The 18714-nt window shown below is 44.4% G+C and overlaps 1 protein-coding gene across 9 annotated transcripts in view; it reads left to right on the top strand.

The window, feature by feature from the left end:
* The window catches only part of kmt2ca (lysine (K)-specific methyltransferase 2Ca), a 197845-nt gene extending 186876 nt beyond the window's left edge, over positions 1-10969 (top strand). For 8 of the 9 annotated variants that reach the window (XM_072679281.1, XM_072679288.1, XM_072679284.1 and 5 more), the window contains 10 exons: positions 1153-1274; positions 2747-2845; positions 3832-4987; positions 5508-5644; positions 5808-5950; positions 7710-7890; positions 7978-8094; positions 8183-8256; positions 8364-8472; positions 8895-10969. In XM_072679281.1, coding sequence (XP_072535382.1) covers positions 1153-1274; positions 2747-2845; positions 3832-4987; positions 5508-5644; positions 5808-5950; positions 7710-7890; positions 7978-8094; positions 8183-8256; positions 8364-8472; positions 8895-8987 — 2231 coding nt within the window. In that variant the 3' untranslated portion in view covers positions 8988-10969. The remainder of the gene's footprint in view (positions 1-1152; positions 1275-2746; positions 2846-3831; positions 4988-5507; positions 5645-5807; positions 5951-7709; positions 7891-7977; positions 8095-8182; positions 8257-8363; positions 8473-8894) is intronic. The other variant, XM_072679283.1, reaches the window with a different exon arrangement.
* Positions 10970-18714: the final 7745 nt, after the last annotated feature.

Consider the following 18714-nt stretch of genomic DNA (forward strand, 5'->3'; position numbering starts at 1 on the left):
GTAACTGTCTCTACTGTCCAAGGAAGGCTTTCTACTTTCCACAAGTTTGGAGGAGCATTGCTGTGAGGATTTGATTGCATTCAGGGACTAGAGTGTGAGTGAGGTCGGGATGTTGGAGGATCACCACCTCACCTCATCCCAAACTCATGTGGAAATGTGAAGGGTTGTGATTGATCCGGGTGTGGTTGATCATCTACTGGTGCATATGCACAAGAGAGAGATTTATAACAAGCTATACTATATGGACAAAAGTATTGGGACACCTGCTCATTCATTGAAATCAAGGGGATTAAAAAGAGCTGATCCAGCTTTTGTTGGAATAACTGTCTCTACTGTCCAGAGAAGAAGGCTTTCTACTAGATTTTGGAGGAGCATTGCTGTGAGGATTTGATTGCATTCAATGAAGGTCACGATGTTGGATGATCACCACCATCACCCCACCTCATCATCTCCAACTCATCCCAAAAATATTGGATGGAGCTCCACCACCATCATTTCAGAGAACACGGTTCTTCCACTGCTCCACAGCTCAATGCTGGGGGGCTTTATAACCCTCTATAAGCCCACACCTGACATTAGGCAGCATGGTGCCAATAGGCTCATGTTTATCTGCTCCATAGAGTCCTATTGGCAATGCTTTTCTACAGGAACTAGACAGGCTGTGTGTGCATTTGCAACTTAAATTAGCTGAATACATTTATATGAAGGGGTGTCCACAAACATTTGGGTTTTAATTTACATTCTTGATAAGCAGATCCAATCACAGTGCATCCTGAGGGTATTGACACCTGGCTTTTTTTCATGGGCAAGTAAAATCTGCTCTCCAAAAACTCTGTTAATGCAACCAGGAGCCCGTGTTTGAGACCAAACAAGCTTAAAACACAGCAATGGTAATAACCAGCCGCTGAGATTCATTCTAGCGACTCCTGAAACTGTATCCTGAAGGTTAACCAAGTCTGTCAAAAGCTGGCCCCTGTGGCTCCCCAGGCTGTCATCTTTCTCAGATATGTTTATGTAACTCAATCACCGCGGCTCCTTGTGTTAGGCTCCCCTCGAGTGCTCCGTCAGGATTTCCCCACTTGCTAATATATGCTTGGTGCTTGGCAGAGTGCACATGCCTGAGTGTTTGATTGACACACTGCTGTATTCCAGGTCCAGCTGTGGTAAGACCGGAATATCAGATGGATGGAAGCAGCCCAGGGCTGAAACCACAGTGGTGCGCCCACTGCAAGGTGGTGGTTCTGGGAAATGGAGTCCGCAGGTCTTCCAAGCAGGTACGACAGAGGAGATTGCGACAGCCCTCCTTCATTTTACATGTGTCTCTAATAATTGTATTTACTCATATTATAACAAGCTATACTATATGGACAAAAGTATTGGGACACCTGCTCATTCTTTGAAGTCAAGGGTATTAAAAAGAGTTGGTCCTGCTTTTGTTGGGGTAACTATCTCTACTGTCTAGGGAAGAAGGCTTTCTACTAGATTTTGGAGGGTTGGAGCATTGCTGTGAGGATTTGATTGCATTTAGGGACAAGAGTGTTGTTAGTGAGGTCAGGATGTTGGATGATCATCACCCCACCTCATCATCCCCAGCTCATCCCAAAAATATTGGATTCCAGAGAATGCAGATCTTCCACAATGCTCAATACTGGGGGGCTTTATACCCCTCTGTAAGCCCACGTCTGGCCATTAGGCAGCATGGTGCCAATAGACTCATGTTTATCTGCTCCATAGAGTCCTATTGGCAATGCTTCTCTACAGGGACTAGACAAGCTGTGTGTGCATTTGCACATCTGTATATACATTTATATAAAGGGGTGTCCACAAACATTTGGGTTTTAATTTACATTCTTGATTAGCAGTAATTATCTGGAAGTTTGCAAGTAAGGCATATTTTAAATGCTCCCGTAGCTCTTTCTTACAGTAACCCCCGTTTCCTCCTAGTAAAGTATTGTACATACTTTGAAATACATGGTTTTTCGTTTAGTTAAGCCCAGTTTCATTGTTTGACCTTATGCCTGTTAGTAGTGTTAAAACCTGCATTGCTCGATCATCAAAATAACTAGTAGATGACTCAACTACTGATGTAATTGATGGAGACAGCCCTACTACGTACTAATAGGTATGAAATATTGCCGTTTGTCCTCACAGCATTTGTTAGTAATCCACACATTAAGGTAGCCAGGATCAACCCCATTCTAATTCCTCCTATTGACCATGGCTGTGCTTGTGTAGTGATCCAGAGAACCTGATCTGACTGTAAAGTCTGTACTTCACGTCTCCAGTTGAGTCATGGAGCCTGACGTTCTCCAGAGACCTGTAAGCATAAATGTGTAACCGGAGTTCAGGTATAGACTCATGGCCTCCTGTTCTCATTGCTTCCTGCAACCTGGTTAACTCCAGAGCACCCTGAAGAGCTTTCAGAGTGAATGACCCTTCCTCCACCTCCCACACACCCTCAGAACAACTCCCTAATTATGCTAATCCAGCCCCAATGGGAAGTGAAAATCCACCTGCTGCAATTACGGAGTTAACGGACATTACCCAGGAGTGTGTATGTGTCCCCAAGACCCCATTTCTGGTCATTTAAATCAGGAGGTGACTTTGATCACAGATCCCTTTAAGTGAGCTGTTTCAGGTTGCTGTCTAATGATGATTTGGGGTGATTGGTGGGATGTTATGCCCCCATTTCCCAGCCTCCTTGGGGCATGTGGCACCGCCGCTCTGACTGATGTTCTCTTTACAGGAGGGCCAAACCCGGACAGAGGGCAACGCCGTCTTCTGCAGCCACAACTGCTTTGTTCTCTACTCATCTGCCATGCAGACCAAACCAGTAGATAGCAAGGTAAGACGTAAAATTGTGAATGTGTACTGGTGCAGTAGAGAGAGTGCCATGCTGGAGGGAGAGGTGCAGTAGAGAGAGTGCCATGCTGGAGGGAGAGGTGCAGTAGAGAGAGTGTGCCATGCTGGAGGGAGAGGTGCAGTAGAGAGAGTGTGCCATGCTGGAGGGAGAGGTGCAGTAGAGAGAGTGTGCCATGCTGGAGGGAGAGGTGCAGTAGGGAGAGTGTGCCATGCTGGAGGGAGAGGTGCAGTAGAGAGAGTGCCATGCAGTAGAGAGAGGTGCAGTAGAGAGAGTGTGCCATGCTGGAGGGCGAGGTGCAGTAGAGAGTGTGCCATGCTGGAGGGAGAGGTGCAGTAGAGAGAGTGTGCCATGCTGGAGGGAGAGGTGCAGTAGAGAGAGTGTGCCATGCTGGAGGGAGAGGTGCAGTAGAGAGAGTGTGCCATGCTGGAGGGAGAGGTGCAGTAGAGAGAGTGTGCCATGCTGGAGGGAGAGGTGCAGTAGGGAGAGTGTGCCATGCTGGAGGGAGAGGTGCAGTAGAGAGAGTGCCATGCAGTAGAGAGAGGTGCAGTAGAGAGAGTGTGCCATGCTGGAGGGCGAGGTGCAGTAGAGAGTGTGCCATGCTGGAGGGAGAGGTGCAGTAGAGAGAGTGTGCCATGCTGGAGGGAGAGGTGCAGTAGAGAGAGTGTGCCATGCTGGAGGGAGAGGTGCAGTAGAGAGAGTGTGCCATGCTGGAGGGAGAGGTGCAGTAGAGAGAGTGTGCCATGCTGGAGGGAGAGGTGCAGTAGAGAGAGTGTGCCATGCTGGAGGGAGAGGTGCAGGAGAGAGAGTGTGCCATGCTGGAGGGAGAGGTGCAGGAGAGAGAGTGCCATGCTGGAGGGAGAGGTGCAGTAGAGAGAGTGTGGGAGTGTGGGGAGCAGTAGAGTAGAGTAATATTACTGGAATGTAATGGTTGAGGCTCTATATTAAAGCCCTGTCTGCTCATTCCCCAGCCCAACGTTTTTGTCCTACCTGATTCTGAGGAGAAAAGCCCTGTCAAAGTTCTCCATCAGTACAGCGCCAACGTTTCCACCTTGGACGTGCACTGTCTGGCCCAGATGCAGCCTAAGCAGTCTCCGCCCTCCACACCGCCCATCTTCTTCCCCTCTGCCTCGCCTGAGACGACCAAGGCTGAGATCAAACCTGACGCCCTCAAAGTCACGGTCAAGCTGAAGCCCCGTCCCCGGGCAGTTCACGGAGTCGATGAATCCCAGTCCCGCCAATCTGGCAAGCGCTGGAAAGGTCTGCGCTGGCGCAAGTGGAGCGTCCAGATCGTGATACCCAAGGGCAACCTCCAGGTGCGGGATGAGGGTGAGCTAGAGCTGCTGCTGAGGAAGCTGGACGCATCCCTGCGTCCGGAGCCACTGCCCAAAGACCTGCGGCGCTGCTGTTTCTGTCACGAGGAGGGAGATGGGCTCACAGACGGACCCGCCCGGCTGCTCAATTTGGACCTGGACGTGTGGGTGCACCTTAACTGTGCCCTGTGGTCCACTGAAGTATACGAGACCCAGGCAGGCGCGCTGATCAACGTGGAGCTGGCTCTGAGACGTGGCCTGTCTGTGCGCTGCGCCTACTGTCAGCAGACTGGAGCCACCAGTGGCTGCCACCGCCTGCGCTGCACCAACGCCTACCACTTCACCTGCGCCCTCAAGGCCCAGTGTACCTTCTTTAAGGACAAGACCATGCTCTGCCACCTGCACAGGCCCCGTGGAAGCTCAAATAGCTTTGGGAGCGGGACTCCTGGAGGGATGGACCACGAGTTGCGCTGCTTCGCCGTGTTCCGCCGTGTCTATGTGCAGCGGGACGAGGCACGGCAGATTGCCAGCATCGTGCAGCGCGGGGAGCGCGAGCACACCTTCCGCGTGGGCAGCTTGGTGTTCCATGCGGTCGGTCAGCTCCTGCCGCAGCAGATGGAGGAATTCCACTCTTCCGCAGCCATCTTCCCCGTGGGCTACGAGGCCAGCCGCATCTACTGGAGCATGCGGCACGGGAACCGCCGCTGCCGCTACCTCTGCTCCATCGACGAGAGGGACGGTGCCCCTGAGTTTAGCATTCGAGTGATGGAGCAGGGCTATGAGGACCTGGTGCTGACTGGATCCTCCCCTAAAGGTGAGCGCCATTCCTTCACCTGACCTTCACAGGCACCAACACTGCTACTAGCTCTGGTCTCCTGTCCTGTTGTGCATTGTGGTTTGTTTCCTGTCCGGCCAACTAAGCAGCTACTTAACGACCCTCAGTGAATTAACCGTCGATTGGGAGTGCTGGAGCAGGGAAAACATTCAAATATGCAGGGCAGGGGTACTCCAGGCCTCAGTAAATACTACTGGGGAGCAGTTAACATAATGCAAATGCAATCCTGCTAGTTGGTCTGAGCCGGCCTTTAATTACATTTAGCCTGATTAGCATTTTTTCTTAAATTATTTCATCAACAGCTCAACCAGACACTTCTTTCAGCTTCATTAAAATACATGAAATATTCACTGTGCTACAAAAGCAATCTGTGAAGTTTCTCAGGCTTCTCAAGTTTGTTCCAGGCTATGTAAATTGAGCAGAGGCATAGAGGTTCCCCTCTGACGGGGTCTCCAGAACATCTAATGTTTAGGCACCACTTCTCTTGTACTCTGTGCAGGAGTGTGGGATAAGGTCCTGGAGCCTGTGGCTGATAGGAGGAACGAAACGGGGACTCTCAAACTGTTCCCTGTCTACCTGAAGGGAGAAGACCTGTTTGGGCTGACCGTACCAGCGGTCACCAGGATTGTGGAATCGGTAAGACTGTATGAAGCTGCCTTAATATGAAAAAAATTACAATTATTTAAGGACGCGTGAAAGAAGGGTGCAGGGTCTCAATTTCTCAATTTCTGCCCTGTTTACTGTAAGCACCTCCTCCTCACAGTTGGTGCACGTTTGTGACGCCTGCTTTCTGTTTCAGCTGCCTGGAGTGGAAGCGTGTGCGCGCTACACCTTCCGCTATGGCCGTAATCCTCTGATGGAGCTACCTCTGGCCATCAACCCCTCAGGATGTGCTCGCTCTGAGCCTAAGGCTTGCACACACGTCAAGAGGTTCGTGTTAAGGTATTCTGTAGGATTTCGGATTTATTTCTACGTGTTCTGTCCTTTGTCTTGTGATTCGTGAGCAGCCAGAGCTCGTGTCCTGCCTTTTTGTCCACCCATGAGGTCAGCATGCACCGTTCCTTAGTGTTGTCTTCTCCCATTTCGGTGGTGTTTGGCCATGGAAGGGAGCACTGATTGACGTAGGGTCTGATACCTGTGCTGAAATTAGGTTCCTCACAATACCAGAGTTTTGATGATGCTACAGCAAACAGTTAAAACATATAATTGTCTGGAAACCAGATGTTTACTGGATTAAATACAGACAAATCTGCTTATTTTACCTTTACATTGAAGGCATTTAGTAGACACTCTTCTCCAGACTTTCAAGAGCTTCACTGTTTACTCAGAAGTAGAGGCTAGAATCCAATAGATCCCACTAAGCGTCAGTATGGAGACCATAATGCTCTACACTCTGCCTAGTTAAACCACTGATCATTATGCATCAGCCATCAGGCCTTATCAGTTTCAGTGTACTGTTGATATGTTTGCTAAATTACTGCTCATTCAAATCTTGAGTGTTTTGATCTAATTAATGAGAATTGATTCATTTAGCCAATAGAAAAGAAATGAGTGTAAAGTGGATGTGCAAGGCCATCATGAAGGAACACCCGACAGCAGTGCAACACTTCAACAGACAACAATGTCATTTTCACCACCAGGCTTTACTGAACCCAAATCCTCCTGTCATTCAACCAGCTAGACAACAGTAGTCCGTTAGTTGGAGGCAGTGATGGTAAATTACTATGATGAAGTATGCACTAAAAAAGCAACACTGGAAATAAGGAACTCACTTCTGGGATTTAGAAGTTATATATAAAAGACTTAGGATTTGGCTCGGAGTGGTCCAGCGGACTAAAGGCGATGCCACGTAAGGATCGCTGGTTCGAATCCCAGGTCATGCTGCCAGAGCCTGTGAGAGCACAACTGGCCTTGTTCTCTCAGGGGTCGGTCAGCACAGACATCTGTTAGCCTCTGTATCAGAGCTGGCTACCTAGCGATGCTGCATTAGCGGCAGTTCAAAAAGAGGGGGTGGTTGGCCATATTATGTCTGAGGACAGGTGATGGGGATGGGGTAAAAAAAATTTTTTTTGGGGGGGGGGATAATTAATTACATTTTAAATAGATTTGAGAGGAAAACTGTGAAAATTATGGTTTCTTTTACCAAATGATCTTCACACATCTTAAAACCATTTGAAGCATATTAATTGCATTTGCTGGCTTTGATGTTCTCTGATGTACTTTTTTACTTTTGAGATAAACTAAGCTTCCTGAGCGAGCTACTGAGTTTTCCAGGTAAACCCAAGTGTGATGGTGTTCTTACTGTTACGAAAAATTGCTTGGGAATTCACGCAGTGTACCAAATGGACTGAGAAACACTTCCACATCTGGATTTTTATGCAGTCTCTCTTCCATCAGTGCAAAATTCTTTTAATTCAAGGAAAATCGACCTGCATTTGTGGAGCTCAGCCTTGTTACAGTTGAAGTCTTAGTGAAAGTATGTACAGTAAGCTACAGCATTAACAGTAAACTTTCTCCAGTTCAGCTTGGAGATGATAAATCAGTGAAATGATCCAAGGTCAGATATGGGACGGCCCTTTGTCCCTCAGTAACCTCAGCTTCTCCGATGTTTCCGTCATGGCAGATCCTCCACTGCTTCCTTTCTCTGTGTTCTCTGCTCTCGTCTCCTGACAGTCCTTTGGTTTTGACTGTCTTCCCTTAGGCCACACACCCTGACCAGCAGCAGCAGCTCCACTAAGGCCCTCCAGAGCAACAACGGCAGCCCTGCTGAGCTCACTGGCGCCCCCTACAGCAAGCAGTTTGTGCACTCCAAGTCCTCTCAGTATCGCAGAATGAAAGCCGAGTGGAAGTCCAACGTCTACTTGGCCCGCTCGCGCATCCAGGTAAATACAGCCCCGAGTTATTCTACAAACCACATAAAAAACACACCTCAGTCATGTAAGCTCAGCTTTGTGCCTCGTCCGTTGCAGGGCTTGGGGCTGTACGCTGCTCGGGACATCGAGAAATACACCATGGTCATTGAATACATTGGTACCATCATCCGTAACGAGGTGGCAAACCGCAAGGAGAAGATGTATGAATCCCAGGTACGTGCACTGCTCTGCTTTTACCACAGACGCTCTATAAAACCTGCCCAGCAAGCGCAATCATTTATGGGCTTTTTCTAATCCGCAGAACCGCGGAGTCTACATGTTCCGCATCGACAGTGAGCATGTGATCGACGCTACCATCACTGGAGGCCCTGCGAGGTAGGACCAGTGTTGAGAGTTTAGATATGGCTCAGCTCTGAGAGTGAGAGAGTGGTCGCGGTTCGTTTTCAGTCACGTTCACGGTGATTACATTTATATGTCGTCAGGTACATCAACCACTCCTGCGCACCCAACTGCATAGCTGAGGCCGTGACGTTTGAACGAGGCCACAAAATAATCATCAGCTCCAACCGCCGGATACAACGCGGGGAGGAGGTAAGTCTGTGCCCGTGCTGCGTTCACAAGGCTGGCTTTACACAGTGAGACTTTCACACCAATTAGGACAAAAGTATTGGGACACCTTCTTATTCAGTGTTTGTTCCAGTGCTTTATCCTGCTTTAGTCCAGGGAAGAAGGCTTTCTACTAGATTTTGGAGGAGCATTGCTGTCAGGATTTGATTGCATTCAGTGACTAGCATTAGTGAGGTCTATGATTGTTGGATGATGATCACCATCACACCTTATCCCCAACTCCTGCCTTATGTACTTAAGTACTGGATGGAGCACCGGCCATCATTCCAGAGAACACGTGAAGCTTTGACTGTATAAAGCCAGCCTAACACCAAGCAGAGCAGGACGTCCGATTCAGTGGTGTAGTTCTGATTTGGACGTTTTTCCTCTTCTGTCTCTTTTCTCAGCTTTGCTACGACTACAAATTTGACCTTGAAGACGACCAGCACAAGATTCCTTGTCACTGTGGTGCAGTAAACTGCAGGAAGTGGATGAACTAAACCGAAGAGGAGTTTGGAGGTGGACAGGGAGAACGTTCCAGCTCCGCACATATGCATTCCTTCTCTTTTTCTAGGCCCGTTTCTAAACAGGAAGCATTTTGTTACTTAATCTTTAGACTTATCAGGGCAGACGAAAGACCGTAGAACTGTAAGAGGTGAGGAGGAGGAGACCTGCTCCAAGGTTCCCAATTAAACAAGGCACAAGGGCCAATTGGGGTCAGTTTGGGATGGACAGGTAAGGTAAGGTGGGCGTACTTTTTTGCGGTGAGCGTTTTCCACCCGAACGCCAGGCTGCACACTGCTTCCTACGCTTTGCCGAGCAGAAACAGCAGGAGCGGCTTTGGCTTTTCCTCTGAGGGACGAGCAGAGCTTCACTCGCTTTCAGTGAGAAACTGGCAAACATGAGCCTGAAGGTGGTGTTGGGTTAAATCTCACCAGCTGACCAGGAAAGTAAAGTGCTGGCCACAGCCTTATTTAGTTATTAAGAGGCAGGTCCTCTGGATAAAGATTCTATATATACACATATATATATAAATCTATATATATATAAAAAAACAGATATACACATTATATAGAAACAGAAATGTAGACACCACTGAACAAGGAATGTACTGAGAAGACTTCCTTAGGGATAAAGCTAAGGGAATATTAACTTGCACTAAAAACAAAAAAAAAAACAGTTTAAAATACTTGATTCCATGAGTCAGCTTATTTTTCTTTCTTTTTCTTTTTTTGGTTTTGATTTCTGTAAAATAATAAGAGGAGACGTTTTGTATTTATTATCAATTGAAGCTATTTTTTAAGAATGTGGATTTAAAAAAAAAAAAAGTCAAGCTGCTTTGGAAGCACGCAGATTGAACAGAACGTGTTACTTTATAAAATAATGTAAATATTCGTCAAAAAAATGAAAAACTTAGAAATACTCGACCAAATGCTACCTTAACTTCATTATAGCTATTTGGGTGATTTTTGTTTTTGTTTTTGTTTTTCTTCAAAAAGAAAAAAAGAAAAAAAATATTTAAGAAGGATGTCAAGATATTGTTTTGAGAGTCTATATGTTGTAAAAACTTGTACAGAATCTGTAAAAAAACAAAAAAATAATAATAATAATAATAATAATGAAAAGATTTCAGAGTATTTTTGTTGTATTTAGAATGTAGAATCAATATTGTCTAAAATTCTGACCACTTGAATCTTCTCTAATTTTTTGCTTTTACACTTTTCAGTTTCACTTTTGCAATCAAAGAAACGCACCAATCGCAGGGCGCTGAGTGTGACGTCCGAACTGTTAATGGCGAGCGATGTGCGCTGCGAGTTCACGTTCGAGACCACCCGAACAGAGTCGAAAACGAGGGATTATTTCTTTTTTCCTTTCTTAGTAGAAGGTGCCGACGCCCACGTAGGGGAACGCGCAGGAGTTTTGGGGTTTGGGTTGAAATGCCTTTCACATTGTTTTGACATCAGAAATGTAAAATACGCTTCTCTTTTCTTTCCTTTTCTGTTTGTTTGTTTACATTATTCGGAGAAAGATGCTGTGTAGTGTTTGACTAGTTGAAACAAATCATGGTATGATGTTTGGAACTTAATAAAGAATTCAAAACCTGGTAAAAGCACTTGGCTTCACCAGCTCGAAATGAAGTTTTGATGTGTGCACAACTAAAGTGGACTACAGTTGTTGGTATATTCGGAGTCCTGCGCTTGTAATATACATGGCATGATGTATTTTTTAAACTTTCGAATGAATCAATTGTACATAATTTCTCAATGACTGGTTGTAATGAAATTTGTTTCTTGGGTATTTTCCCCCTCTTGTACAATATTCAGACATTATTAACAGTATTTGTCTTTTCTTGGTCCTGTACAGTAGTATACAATGTCAAAATGAAGCCTTTTTGAAGTATACAAAGTGTAATGGCTTTTTGGAGTTTGTGGAATCAGATTTAGGAACATTTACAAAAAAAATAAATATTTTACATCTTTAACACTCACTCTTCTTTCCTACCCCAGACGAGTTCCTTTACGCTGGCAGATTTAAGCAGACTGCAGGGGGCAGCTCAGGACATGGCTCAGGATTCCAAAGCCTAGACGGCCGGCTGCATTTCTGGGCAAAGTGAATGACCCTTCGTATACAGCCCTGAAATACAAGACTAATGCATCCTTCCCAGCCCTTGATTACCCACAGTTCTCTACAAACATATAACACAAAAGAGGGAAAAGCAGCACCAAGAAAATGGTGGAAAACCTGAACCTGAGCATATTTTAAATCACTGACAAAAATCACACTGAACAGTTTGTAGCGTTCGGCTCAAAAAGGCGCTAAAACCTCGGACGCTGCAGAACCACAAAGCTGATTGGCTCTTTTTGTTGAAGGGCGGGACTTTATCTGTGAACAGACGCTCTGTTGAGTGTTGAGTCTCTGATGAGATTCGTACCAGAGTAAAACCTCCTCATTTCATATAGAGCTCTCTCTAACATCGCAGAGATCTGTCAGCAGTCTATCAGAGCAGAAGGGAATCTCATCCTCCCAGCTGAGCTCTGAAGTTGATCCCCTTGTTGCTTCTGAAGTGGGTTTAGGCAGAAAGCAGTGGAACTGTACTGAGATCTGCTTTATTTTTCCTCAGACCAAAATAACAAAAGCCATTTCCTGTGAGTTCAGATCATTCTCGAGGTAAAGCTCATCTCAAAGACTCTCCAGGAGCTTCTTTCGGTTCTTCTGTAAGCATTTTTCATGTTGATCACTGTGTTTCTGAGGAGAACCGTGTTGCTGTGAGAGGTTTGCTTGAGGTAATGTGCTGCTTGACTACCAGCCTTCAAGAACTGAAGACTGATAGACCATCAGATGTACGGCCACGCATTCAGGCAGAGTGAGTTTTTGGACTCAGTAGAGCAAATGGTCAAAACTGAGGTCAAGGAGTGCCGTTAATAGCCTGCATCAACAATACTGTGTGTAGTGGGTGGTGTAAGGTACTGGGTATCAACAGGGGCAAGCCTTGAGCAAGCACCCCACACACTAGGCTAGGTCACCTGCTCAGTGATAATGTGAAAGTTCACGCTGGAGAGAAACTATGCACAGCTGTGTAGTGTTTTAGTAGTGGTTGGTTTGGCGCAACAGAAAACACCACGACCTGCCAGTAAGCTGCCACACAACGCCAGGGGGACTGGGGTTCGATTCCTGGTCTGAGTGACTGTGCAGCAATGAAAGTCCTTGGGCAAGACTCCGAACACTGCATTGGCCCACCTCTGTAATCTTGTAAGTCACTCTGGATAAGAGCCTCGAGAGGGCAGCAGGGCAGCAGGGTAGCAGGGTAGCGAAGAGCCGGGTCGGGCAGTACTGGGACGGGACAGTCAGGACGGGGCAGAAAAAGAGGAGAAGAGTCATTGGTTAAAACTCCTAACTCTACATTCTCCCGCCTGGGTAACAATTTTCTAAAGACGGTCACTCTGGAGAAAGGCTGTACATGTGAATGGGGAAATTAACCCTAATAATAATAATAATAATAAATATAAATAAAATTAATACACACTCCACACAATCACTGAGCATTAATAAATTAGTTCCGGCCACGCAAGCTGATTGGCTGAGCAGAGATATAACTGCTGTAAATCAGATAAAGTAAATACTCTGAGCAAAACACAACAAATCATCCAGAAACGAAGCAAAAATGATTAAGAAAACACGCAGAAATATAAACAAGCTTGATTAGCTGCTCTGCAGACCAGTGAGGGTGAGCAACAAGCGGATTTACAGGAACTATAATTTGGCGGAAGGATATGCTAACATTAAAACCTATTAAACGGCTCAATTGATTTATTAATTGATCTTTTTTATGTATTTTCTAACAGCTGTATAAAAGCAACACAACACAACACCCTCCTCTCCCCTCCTCTCCTCTCCTCTCCCCTCCCCTGCCCTACAGAGGTGAGTATGTCTCCAGGTGAGGCCTCCAGTGTCCTGGATGAGCTGCATCTTCACCACCAGTCTCTTAAAACCAGTAAATAGCTGGAAATGGAGACCTGTGAGAGGAGGGGTGGCTAAGTTCAGATTATTTCATTTATATATTTTATATCCTGCTGGTTTTAACATCACTCAGATTTGAGAATACAGACAAAGAACCACTGAAACAGACCTTAATTTAGACAATTCTATAAATTCTAGATAAAAACAGAATATTATTATTAGTGTTATTAATATTTGCTCTCTGAACGCTGTGCTGACTTCTGTATTCAGTCATATCTAAGCTTAGAGGGATCTTTAGACTCTAGCTGATATAAACTAGTGAAGGAGATTATCTGAGTGAACAGTGAAGCTCTTTTGTGAGTTGCTCTGGTTGAAGTGCCGCAACAGATAACCCCACTACCTGCCACTGAGCTATTATCACACCATGTGGGAGGCTGGGGTTCGATTCCCGGTCTGGGTGGCTATGCTGCACTACACTAATAAGAGTCCTTGGGCAAGACTCCTAACACTACACTGACCCACCTCTGTAATACCATTAACCCTGTAAGTCGCTCTGGAGAAGAGCCTCAGCTGAATGCAGTAAATGTAATGTCAGTATTTAGTATGTTCAGGATTTCAGAGCTGAGAATGCAGTATATCACATTTACCATCAATGAGATAAACATGAAACTGACAGATGTAATGTTTTAACTATGTTAGAGTTCATTAGTTAAAAGAAACAGATTCAAATATAATATATTAATAACCATTATTTAACCAATAAACCATTATTTACGCTTCGTGGTTGTGTGTGTGTGTATATATATATATATATATATCTGGATACGGCTCTTATCCAGAGCGACTTACAGGGTTAATGGTATTACAGAGGTGGGTCAGTGTAGTGTTAGGAGTCTTGCCCAAGGACTCTTATTATATATATATTTAAAAGTATATATTTAAATATTTATAATTTATATTATATATATATAATCATTGTGTATCATTAAAAATACAATTAAACATTAGAACCTTTTTAAAGAACTACTTTTACTTGTGTACTTTGAGAAGAGTATTTAAGAGTGTGTACCTTTGGACTTTTAGTTGAGTAAAAAAAACACTTTTACCAAAGTATTTTTAAACTGGAGTATTTGTACTTAAGTATAAGACTTTCTGCCACCTTTGCTTGATCACAGCTGATTTGTTTTATATATAAACTGTAAGGACTGGAAGCATGGTGTTAGGTGGGTGCTCTCGTGGAGAGGTGAATACTTAGCTCCATTAAGAGACACGCAGGGAACACGTCGTGCAGGGGTTTCAGACTCAGTTTTAATGAGCAATGAGAGCACCTCCACTTCGCTCCTCACAACTTCCCAGACAACACCAGCTGGAGAACCCAGGCTACAACCCAGCACAGTTCACCATACACACACACTCTCCCGCGCTTTCCTCCAAACTCTCCATCATTTGCTCTGGCTCGCTCCATGCACATGTGCACTGTACCCCACCTTAAAGTGACCGTTACAAAACATATAGACATATTATATATAAATTATATACATAAGACATATTATAACTCAAAACTGTTTAAGCCTTTAAATTCCAAGTTGCCTTTAAAAGTTTACCCAAGTAAACATAGAAATCTGTCTGTACTTTTCTGGTGCATGCGCCGCACTGATTTATTTTCTTATTTATAGAATTCCTCTTTATTTATTATTGATTTAAGCAGTAGAGCGCGTATGTTCACGTGAATAACATCATGGCCATGATTTGGCTCACCTTTTGTTGTACGGGTAGAGCCATGGAAGTTCATGAATATGTACACTAAGTAGATTATTAATCATGCAAGTTATTTCTGTCCTCACAATCTGATTGGTTGAGAAGTGCTCCAACCAGGCTGATATATGTAATAATCACCCAGCCTTTGCACACCAAAAGTGTATCACGCCGCTGACGCCTGCCTTATCACAACCACACTCCCTCTCGTGCTCTACTGCTTTGTTATGTATTACTGTTATTATTTAATCATTATTTAAGATTATTGTATTTTCACACAGATGGTGCAGAGGTCTGAAAACTCAAATATGTATCAAATATAATACACTGGGGTTAAAAAAAGTTAACTGGGGTTTAAAGAGTTAACATTACTTTCAACATTAAAGCCAGAAAATCATGGTAGGCTGCTCTTCTTAAAGGATCAGGGGCCAGAATCACTAAAGCTTTCCTAAGACAGAGTACAAAGACACAAAAAAGTTAATAAGAATGCAATTCATTAGAAGAGTTGTCCATAAACTTTTGGACATTTGTTTGTTTAAGGGGTGGCTTGGTGGTTAAGCCACTGGGTTCAGTACCTATGTCCACTAAACTGCCACTGTTGGGCCTTTGGGCAAGATCTTAAGAAGCTCAGAAGAATGCAGTTCTCCAAGAAGTTTAATATCTCTTAATAACTCAGATATTCTCTTCATTTCATTGTTTTTTAAGATCTTCTGAAGACACTCACCAAAGTGAGGAGCATAGACGTTTATGCTGCTACAGACTTGCTGTATTATATTTATGGTATTCAGCTGAGGCTCGTATCCAGAGCAACTTACAGGGTTACTTGTATTACAGAGGAGGGCAAGTGTAGTGTTAGGAGTCTTGCCCAAGGACTCTTATTGATGTAGTGCTGCATAGTCTCCCAGACCGGGAATTGAACCCCAGTCTCTGAAATGGTGTGGTAGTTCACTGGTTGGTAGTGGTGTTTTCTAAATCTTATTGCACCACAACAACCATTTCCCAGCGTATAAACTTATACAATTTCCAATATTCAGTTAAATGCATGTGTTGGACAAACTGCTGGAAAAAGAGTCAAACTAAGCGTTTATAGATTTTCTGTAAAGAAGAGCTGGAGGAGGACTTCCCTCATAAAGACTCGACCAGTACTGTATGAACAGTCTCCACCTTCCATCCAGTTCAATTAGACATTAATAATCCAGTTATTCAGATAATTCAACTGATCACTTTAGAGGCTGACCTTCTGAACTCTAACACTGAGAGAAGTCTGAGGCCGTCGTGAACAGCCTGGACAGATGTTTTTGGAGAATACCACAGATTTTTCTCTTAAGTGGAAAGTTCAGAAGAAAAATCTGAAATTAAAGTTAAAGTTAGTTAAATAATAAAATCATAATCAGATGAGCATGACAGATCACTGACCCCAACCAACCAACCAGGGCATGTTTGGTATCTGGCGTATGGCTCTTTAGCTTAGAAAGGGAAATGCCAGGCCAACAAACGCTGAACTTGGACAGTCATCAAAGTAAATTCACTCACCAATCTATAAAATAGAGTTTATAGAGTAGAGTAAAACAAACTGCCCCATTAACCACATTTATTCATCCTCACAAAATAAATTAGGGTCTGGAGGCAGTCTGAGAGACGGTTGAGAGAGGCTGTGGGCCTGAATTTACAGAAATGAGATCGGTGACCGTCTGAGTCCAGGGTTAGTTAGCAACATTAGCCTAGCATCTCCCATTTCAAACTAAGGAAGCCTCAGATTAATGTTCCCCAAATGGCTGAACCCCACAGTTAGTCAGAAAAGCCAGTGTAATAGAGAAGGGATTTTACTGGTGTTACTGGTCTTACTGGTTTTAGAGTCTGACCCTCATTCGCAAGTCAGATTGCTCCAGGGAATAATCTGGGGGTAGTGTGGGGTTCCAGATGGACTCTAACCCCTTCTGAAAGGGCAGTTTCTGGTGGAGAGGTGGTGATGGGGTCCTGTGCTGATAGTCACTGTTCTTTCTGCTGTTATGGATCATTATAAGGGCCTGGAGAAGAGGAGCTGGAAGCCAGAGAGCCTCTGGGCAGAGTGAACATGCTGCAACCTGGCTTTGGAGATGGTGGAAACAGATGGGACCCATGGAGGTAATGAGGCTCCTCAGTCAGGATAGACTTTGAGAAGCTGATGCAAGACCAGTTTTGGTTGAGCTTTCCTGATAATGGTGGAAGTGGTGCTGTGAGCACACGATACAGCTGGAGGTTTGTGGATTAGATCATCCATGATCGTCTGCAGCTGGACTGAATAGCACATTGGCACCACCAAGAAAAACTCAACCTCACTATGAATGTGCTTAAATTCCATCACGTTTTCTAAATAGTGATGCAATTCAGGCACTGAGGGGTTTAAACCCATGAGACCAGAATCAGGAGTCTCCGTGTCCTCAACACAAATATTTAAAATACATACATTTGCTTTCCTGTCCCATAAAATACCTCAAAAAGACCTGTCCTGTCTCGTAAAAGACCCAAAAAGACCTGTCCTATCCCATAAAAGACCGGTCATCCAATAAAAGACCTCAAAAAGACCTTTCCTGTCTCATAAAAGACCCAAAAAGACCTGTCCTATCCCATAAAAGACCGGTCATCCAATAAAAGACCTCAAAAAGACCTTTCCTGTCTCATAAAGACCTCAAAAAGACCTGTCCCATAAAAGACCTGTCCTATCCCATAAAAGACCTCAAAATAACCTTTTCTGTCCCATAAAAGTTCCATAAGATTTTTCCTGTCCCGTAAAAGACTCAAAAACACGTCCTGTCCCATTAAAGACCCATAAGGCTTTTCCTGCCCCATAAAAGACATGTCCTGTCTCGTAAAAGACCCAAAAAGACTTTTCCTGCCCTGTAAAAGACCTCAAAAAACCTGTCCTGTCCCATGAAAAAAGACCTCTCCTGTCCTATCCCATAAAAGACTCAAAAAGACCTGTCCTGTCCCGTAAAAGACCCATAAAGACCTGTCTTGTCCCGTAAAAAAACGTCCCGTCCTGTAAAAGAACCATAAAGACCTCACCTGTCCCATGAAAAGACCTTGAAAAGACCTGCTTTTACACCTCCTCAGCTTTTATGTTTGGAGATTGTTGAGAGTGGATGCTGCCCAACGCTACGTCCGAGACTGTGGAGATTACTACAGGCAGTAATGTGAAGCAGGATCACCAGACGAGTTACTAAGCACATGATTTTAAGATGCACATTTCTGTCCATTAAAAGCATGGTTTCATTTTTTAATTTTACTGAATTAAAAAAAACATTTAGAGCAAATCGCTGCTGTCCAGTGAAAACCATGTATCTCCATTCTCATACATTTGCAGTTTCCTCCATGGTTTGAACCCTGTAGTTGCTTCTGTACACGGTCAATAACTGCACAAATGGACCAATAGAAATGCTCTAAATTACCTGGATTAAACTCTTTACATTGACTTCCATTCAGAGTTAAGGGTTTTTACTGGACAGCAGTGACTTATTTAACTCGTCCAGTTTAGTGTGAAAACTTAAATATTGCTGGATTTTACTGAATCATAATCAAACTTTGCTTTTCTAATTAAAACATTCAGTTGTTAACTACAGAAACTGTAGACAGAACCACTAAGGCTACTTCAGTTTACAGGATATGGCACTGAAACATGATGTTCTGGACCTTGGCTTGAGGACATTTTCTCCTTTTTTTTTTTTAAGTTTTAATTAAACACCTCTGACAGATATTTGGACATAATACAATAATTGGCTTTAAAAACACAGAAAAGGGAGTGAACCATTCAAGGAAACCATGTCTTCATACTCCACAGTGTGCTCCACACTTCCAAGCCTGTTCAACAAGAGGGGGGGGGGTTGACAGAGCCATAACAAGACCACCTGACTGAGTGAACCGAATGAACTCAAACTGCTGCCCCCTGGAGGACTGTTGGGAGGGCCGGGTCATGGAGGAGGGGAGATTTTTTCCCCTCTTTCTTCTGTGCCTGTAGAAAAAAGGCTTTGCTGCACG

The sequence above is a fragment of the Salminus brasiliensis genome, chromosome 5, assembly GCF_030463535.1.
Source record: "Salminus brasiliensis chromosome 5, fSalBra1.hap2, whole genome shotgun sequence".
In the NCBI taxonomy this organism is placed as follows: Eukaryota; Metazoa; Chordata; class Actinopteri; order Characiformes; family Bryconidae; genus Salminus; species Salminus brasiliensis.